Below are 7,642 nucleotides of genomic sequence, written 5' to 3'. Positions count from 1 at the left end.
ATCCCTCTTGACCTCCATTGAGCTGATCGTCCGGGGGCGAGCTTCACCCCTATCCTCCGCCCCCACCACGGACCGCAGGGTTGGGATCCCTGTTTAGTCCCCGCCGGGGTGGAGAGAGGGAGAGGAGACGGAGTAGGGGAGAGGAAGGAGTAAGAACGTTGCTGTTTTGGTTCTTATTACTCTACTATTGTTACTCTATAATATTATATATTATTATTACTCTATTTTACTTGTACATATTCTATTTATTTTTTTTTGTTAGTATGTCTTGTTTCGTTCTCTGTCTCCCCCTTCTAGACTGTGAGCCCGCTGCTGTCGGGTAGGGACCGTCTCTATAGGTTGCCAACCTGTCCTTCCCGAGCGCTTAGTCCAGCGCTCCGCCCGCAGTAAGCGCTCAATAAATACGACTGAATGAATGACTGAAGGAGGCGAAAAAGGAGTCGGGCGGCGGACGGCAAACCGAACGAAGGCCCGGCCCGTCCTCCGAGCGCAAACGGGGGAGGGGAGCGGCGCGGAGGGGCGGGGAGGGGAGCGGGAAGGAGGGAGCTGCCCATTAAAACCAGCGCCGACGGTCCCGGCGGCGCGGGGCGCGTCACATCCCCTTGACCCTCCAATCACCTCGGGCTCCCATTTGATTGGAAGGCGGCAAAGGGCTTTAATCTCCCCCTCGATGCAGCTGCTTTTGAAGTGAGTCGGGTCGCCAGAGCCCCGGCCGGACGGGCAGCGGCTCACATCGCGAAACGGCGGAGAGGAGCGCGCCAGTCCGGGGGAGCTCCTCGACCCCCCCCACCCCGCACCGCAGCCCCAGCAGCGGCTCCTCCTCCTCCTCCTCCTCCTCCTCCTCCTCCATCCCCGGCCACGGCTCCGGTCCGAGCCCCCCCCAGGATTATTCGCTCCTCCCCGGGGGCGCCGAGAAGGCGCGCGGGGCGCCTCCGCCGCTGCTCCTCCTCCTTTCCCTCTCCCTCCTCCTCCTCCTCCTCCTTCCCTTCCTCCTCCTCCTCCTCCTCCAGCAGGAGCGGGAGCGGCAGGTCCCCGAGCCCGCCCCGCGCCGGAGCCCTCCCCCCGCTGCTCCCATGCGCGCGGGTGGGTCATGAGCACAGCGCCCTCGCTTTCTGCCCTGAGAAGCAGTAAGCACAGCGGAGGAGGAGGAGGAGGAGGAGGAGAAGGAGGCGATCCCGCCTGGACCAGCGCGCTCTCTGGCACTATCATCTCCGGCTCGTCTCCCGCCGGCCCCACCAAGCCTTTCCTCCACGCTGTGCCTCCCTCGGATCCCTTGCGCCAGGCCAACCGCCTGCCCATCAAGGTGCTGAAGATGCTGACGGCCAGGACGGGGCATATCCTGCACCCCGAATACCTGCAGCCCCTGCCCTCCACCCCTGTCAGCCCCATCGAGGTGAGGATCGCCCCCCACCCCCTCATCTCTACCCATCCTCTGCCCCTCTCCCGCACCGCCGGGATTCCGCGGAAGGGCGGCCCAGACGGTTTTGGATTTTCTTTTGGCCTTTTCTGAGAGGAGTGGGGTCCGAAATGACTCAGCCCCTTGGTGGGGGGAGGGAGGAGTAGGGTTTGGGCGACTGGAAATGGTAGGCGGGGGAAGAGCGAAGGACTTGGAAACCAACTTCTTCCTTAATTCTACCCCCTTTCCCTCCCCCCCACCCGTCCAAGCGTCTGTCTGTCTCTCTCGACGGCCCCGGTGCGGGGCGATGGGTGGCCCTCTGCGGGTGCTCTTCGCGCCCCCTCCCCTTGGTCCAAACAGTCCCTCCTTTCCTTCCACCCCCCCATCCCAATGGAGAATTAGAGGCCGAGGAGGAGGGTGGTGGGATGTGTGGGGGAGAGAGGCTAGGGACCCCAAGTCCCCAAACCACAAAACGGTCTCGAGTTTTGCAAACTCCGTCGAGGGTCGCAGCCGGGGTTTCAGCGGGGGTCGGAGGGAAGGGGCAGCGGCTCGGGATTTTTCAGTGGGGCGGAGGGCAGGGAGGAGGAGGCGCCGCCGCCTTCCCCTTGGACCGTCGCCCGCGGCCCGGTCGGGGGAGGAGGCCCAAGGGGCGCGGTTCCTTCGGCCCCTTCCCGGCTCCTTGAGCCCCCGGGGAGGGACTGGGTGGGCGGTGGGGTGTGGATGGGACTCCCGGATCCTAAAGAATGTCTCCTCTCTCTCTCCCCCCCCCCCCCCCCCCCCGTTCCCTCCCTCTCTTCGTCCCTCTCCCGTCCCCGTCCCTTCCACCGGCGGCGGCCTTCCCAGCTCGATGCGAAGAAGAGCCCCCTGGCCCTGCTGGCGCAGACCTGCTCCCAGATCGGGAAGCCGGACCCGTCGCCCTCCTCCAAGCTGTCCTCCGTCACCTCCAGCGGGGGGGGGCGGCGGCGGGGGCACCGGGGGAGACAAGGACGGCGGCAAGTCGGGCCCGCTGAAGCTCAGCGACATCGGCGTTGAGGACAAGTCGAGCTTCAAGCCGTACTCCAAGCCGGGCGCGGAGAAGAAGGAGGCCGGCGGAGGCGGAGGAGGTGGAGGAGGAGGAGGAGGAGGAGGAGGAGGAGGAGGCGGCGGCGGGGTTGGCATTGGCGTTGGGGGTGGCGGCGTTTCGTCGGAGAAGTCTGGATTCCGGGTACCGAGCGCCACCTGCCAGCCTTTCACACCCAGGACAGGCAGCCCCAACTCCAGCGGCGCCTCGGCCTGCTCCCCGGGCGGCCTGCTGGCCCCCTCCGACGGCAAGGACGACAAAAAGGAGGGGGACGTGGGCAAGGGCCCCGGGGCCCCGTCGGTGGAGCCGGGCCCGGCCCACAGCCGCCTGACCTGCGGCGGGATTACCGTGGACGTCAACCCGGACGGGGGCGCGGGCACCAAGGCCCCGGGCCCGGACGGGGCCTGCGGTGGCGGCGGCTCGACCTCCGGCGTCCCCACCTCCTCCTCCTCGTCGTCGTCGTCGTCGTCGTCGTCGTCCGTGCTGACCTCCGGCCTGGTGGCCCCCGTGTCGCCCTACAAGCCGGGCCAGACGGTGTTCCCCCTCCCGCCGGCGGGCATGAGCTACCCGGGCAGCCTGGCGGGCGCCTACGCCGGGTACCCGCCCCAGTTCCTGCCTCCCGGCGTGGCTCTGGACCCGACGAAGGCCGGCGGCCTGGTGGGCTCGCTGGGCTGCGGCAAGCCGGCGGGGTCCAGCCCCCTGGCCGGGGCGTCGCCGCCGTCGGTGATGACGGCCAGCCTGTGCCGGGACCCCTACTGCCTCAGCTACCACTGTGCCAGCCACCTGGCCGGGGCGGGGGCCTCCTGCGCCCACGACCCCAACGCCGCCGCTGCGGCCGCCGCTGCCGCGGCCGCGGCCGCCGCCGCCCTCAAGTCCGGATACCCCCTGGTCTATCCGCCCCACCCTCTGCACGGCGTCCACTCGTCGCTGACCGGCGCCCCGTCGCCCTCCCTGGCCGGCCACCCCCTCTACCCCTACGGCTTCATGCTGCCCAACGACCCGCTGCCGCACATCTGCAACTGGGTGTCGGCCAACGGGCCCTGCGACAAGCGGTTCGCCACGTCGGAGGAGCTGCTGGGCCACTTGCGGACGCACACGGCCTTCCCCGGCTCGGACAAGCTGCTGTCGGGCTACCCGGGGTCGTCGTCGCTGGCCAGCGCGGCCGCCGCCGCCGCCATGGCCTGCCACATGCACATCCCCACGTCGGGGGCTCCCGGTAGCCCCGGGACCCTGGCCCTCCGCTCCCCCCACCACGCCCTGGGACTCGGGGGCCGCTACCACCCCTACTCCAAGAGCCCCCTGCCCGCCCCCGGTGCCCCCGTGCCCGTGCCCCCCGCCGCCGCCGCCGCCGCTGCAGCCGCCGCCGCCGGACCTTACTATTCCCCCTATGCCCTGTACGGGCAGAGACTGACCACAGCCTCCGCCCTGGGGTACCAGTGAGGACGGCCCGGACGAGGCCCGGGGCCTTGCATTGCGGGGGGGGGGCACGGATTGGGGGCGACCCAACCTTAGAGCGGTCCCCCCACCGCCTGCGGACGACAAGAGTCACGACTATATATATATATATATATACAGATAAACGCAAATATATATATATATATATCCACCCACCCACAGCGGCAGATCCACCACCGAGACCCCCGGATTCCCTCCCACCCCCTCCAGGCTTTATAAAAGTTGAAATCTCGTTTGACTGGTTTTTTTTTTATAGTAAAAGAAAAAGGCAAAAAAAAAAAGAAAATAATAATTCAGAAAAGTGTCCATCCGAGGACCGGATCCGTGGGCACTTGTATTTATTTATGTTAGCTCCAAGCGGACCCGTGAATCAAAAAGTGCATTATTCAGCTCGAGCTCCGTAGGTTTGGAAACGAGGAGAGAATTAAAAACCCGAATGGGGGGGGGGGGGGCGGGGGGGGGGGGTGGAGGGGGAGGGCGGAAAAAGTGGAAAAGCAAACCCAGCCCTTGTAGAATATAAATAATAATAATAATAAAAAAACACCATAAAGCTAGAGGTCTTCTCTTTAATGTTACTTTAAAATTGCTATGATTGTATTGTACGTTCTTATTTAATGTCTCATGGAAGCGACAGATTTACATGCATGTTTGTTACTAAAACGAAAAAAAGACAAAACAACTCGCAATTTGTCAGCTCTGATTTCAAATTGCAATTATTTTTAAGGTATATGCCATCGAGAGAGAATGGGTATTTTTTTGTATGTATTCTGGAAGAAAACGAAAAAAAAAAAGGAGAAAAACAGTTCTATTCCAAAACCTCATTTGCCTTATTTTGTTCTTTGAAAGGAACACTTAACTATTTTTAATTTTCAAGTCCGCCAGCTGAGAAGGGGACAAGTAAGGTTTACGTCATGTACTAAAATAATAGACAATGTATCGCTTTAAAGATTAAAATTCCGTATATTTGATGTATTAAAATGTTTTCTTTCTTATTATCTTTTGTTTTCAAGAAAAGGAAAAGAAAATCAAGCTCCGCTTGGATCCTCTCACCGACTCACCGGCACTTTGCCCCGTTCCGGAGGACTTTGGGTCTAACTTTTATTTTCATTTCATTTTCCAGAGGAGGGGTTGGGGGGGTGGAAGTTGGGGTGGGGGGGGGGAATGCTTTTTGAGAGAGAGGGCACAGGAGGTCTCCGGCACGTCCGAGATTTCCCGGCCGCGGGGGGTGATTGTGATTGTGACTTGTTACGGACTCGCTCTCGTTTTTAGTAAATTTCGTTTGGCTTCGATATTTTTTTTCCCCCTTGCAGCCGATTTGGTGAAACGGAAATAGGACATTTAAACCAGGCTTTTTTTATTTTTTGAGCTTTTGTCTTGGGGTGGTTTTTTTTTTTCTTTTGAGAGGGTGGAGGGTAGGTGGGTCTTTTGTTTCCCGAAAGAAGGGGTCCCGGGTGTCCGCGGCCCCCCGCTGTCCCTTGGTGGGCCGGTCCTTCCCCGGCGCCCTTCATCATCAATCGTATTTATTGAGCGCTTACTACGTGCAGAGCACTGTACTAAGCGCTTGGGAAGTACAAATTGGGAACATATAGAGACAGGCCCTACCCAACAGTGGGCTCACAGTCTAAAAGAGCCCCTTGTCGGGCTGGTCCCCGCCGACTCCCGGGGTCCCGCCGCCCCCCTGCCCTCGGGATGGCGGGGCTGGGGGTCTCCCCGCGGGGGTCCCCACCCACTCTGGGCATCTCGCTTGCTCCCGCCCTCTGAGAAGAGAGGGAGAGGGGCTGCCCGGTGCCGACCTGGGATTTGGCGTTTTCTTTCTCTTCTTGGCGACTCACCCACCACCCCGGGCCCCTTGTCTGTGTCTAGGCTTTCCTCGCCCCTTCCCCCCAGTTAAAACGCCCAGTTAGGGCCGAAACCCCATCCCCTTTTAATCCCCATCCTCTTTTAATCAGCGGTCCGGCCTCCCTCGGCCCCGGGGCTGGGGATGGAGGGCGGGGGCGCTGACCCTCAGGGTCTGAGGGTAGTCCCCCTCCCCATCCCATCCCAACCCATTCCATTCCATTCATTCATTCGGTCGTATTTATTGAGCGCTTACTGTGTGCAGAGCACTGTACTAAGCGCTTGGGCAGTACAATTTGGCAACACAATTTGGCATCCCACCCCAGCTGGGCTCCCGCGCGGCCTTCCCCGGGACCCCTCTTTAAACGGCGCCTCCCGCGGTTTAAGGCTGTGGGGGGTAAGGGTTTGGGGAGGCCCCCCCAATCCCACGACACTGCCGGACTGTCCCCTCTTCCCAGGCCGAGGCGTTCATTACAGTGCGACTCTTAGAACCGGTTAATTAAGGCGATCGAGGCGCCGAAGCGCGGAAGGGAAAACGGGGGTCGGGGCTCTCCTCGACCCCCCGCCCCTCGGTACGGAGATTTGGGGCCGGGTCTGGAGTGGAAGGAGCAGGGGACCCCCCCGGACGGTGGGACAGGCCGGGCGGATGATTGTAATTGCGGTATTTGTTAAGCGCTTACTATTCATTCAATCGTATTTATTGAGCGCTTCCTGTGTACAGAGCACTGTACTAAGCGCTTCACTATGTGCCAAGCACTGCCCTAGGCACCGGGATCGATAGGAGGTAATCCGTTTGGACACAATCCGTCCCACACGGGGTTCCCAGTCTTCCTCCCCAGTTTACAGATGGGGTAACTGAGGCCCAGGGAAGTGACTTGCCCAAGGTCACACAGGAGATCGGTGTTTAGTGCCCCGATTTCCCCGCGTTGGGGAAGCCGTCGGGGCCGGGCAGGGTGGTTTGAGCCCCCTCGAGCTTGCGGGGGGTGCGGCAGTTTGGGGGCTGGGGTCTTGTGCGGGGCCTCAACCCGGCCTCTGGCCTCCAACGCGGAGGCTGCTGCGAAGGCGCAGATCGGGAGGGACCCTGGGCTTGAGGCTCAGGTGGCCGGTCGGGGGCTGTAATCACAGTCTCGTGGTTGCGATAATTATTTACCAGCTCTTGTGTGGCCCAGGCCGCCCCTTCTTTCCCCGGGAGGGCAGCCAAAGCGCACAGCCCTGGGGTCTAAGCCCGGCGTCCACCCCGAAGGTCTCCAGGAGGACGCTGGGATGACTATTGATGATGATAATAATAAGAATAATAATTGTGGTGTTTGTTAAGCGCTCACTCTATGCCAAGCACTGTACTAAGCTCTGGGTGGATACGAACGGCTCAGATTGGACACAGTTTCTGTCCCACTTGGGGCTGCAGTTTTAATTCCCATTTTACAGATGAGATAACTGAGGCACAGAGAAGTTCAGTGACTTGCCCAAGGCAGGGCCGGGACCACCGAGTTACATTTTGCCGCCGTGGCTCATGTTTTGTCTGACCGGTGTCTGTCACCGAGAGGGACCGGTGAAGCCGGTCGCTGCGGGTGTCTCTTTTCAGGACCGGGCCTAACGGGTCTGGGGGATCCCGCCTCCTTCCACCGCCTCCTCTCCCTGCCTTTTCCTCGTCGTCGCCGTTCCCCCCTCCCCGACTGCGGCCCGTTCGGTGTCCGGGGTGCGAAGCCACCCGCGGAGAGGCCCAGGGCACCCTCGGCTTCTCCTCTCCCGTCCTTTCTTTTCCTTTTTATCCCTTCCCTGCAACCGAGCTCCGGCCGGTCTGGATTCTCTGCAGGTCCTTCGTTCGCCTCCCCTTACGATGTGATAGCATTTATTAAGCGCTCACTGGGTGCAAAGCACTGTTCTAAGCGCTGGGG

The 7,642-nt window shown here is 61.3% G+C and overlaps 1 protein-coding gene across 1 annotated transcript; it reads left to right on the top strand.

Annotated features, from left to right (window-relative positions):
* The first annotated feature begins 643 nt into the window (after positions 1-643).
* On the top strand, positions 644-4,347 carry ZNF503 (zinc finger protein 503). The gene is given in 3 exon segments (XM_038744005.1): positions 644-1,393; positions 2,240-2,346; positions 2,348-4,347. Coding segments are annotated over 3 exon segments (1,959 nt in total). The 5' UTR covers positions 644-1,090; the 3' UTR covers positions 3,897-4,347.
* Positions 4,348-7,642: the final 3,295 nt, after the last annotated feature.

Source organism: Tachyglossus aculeatus, chromosome 3, assembly GCF_015852505.1.
Source record: "Tachyglossus aculeatus isolate mTacAcu1 chromosome 3, mTacAcu1.pri, whole genome shotgun sequence".
Taxonomy (NCBI): Eukaryota; Metazoa; Chordata; class Mammalia; order Monotremata; family Tachyglossidae; genus Tachyglossus; species Tachyglossus aculeatus.
This window is presented reverse-complemented; position numbering and strand designations above follow the sequence as displayed.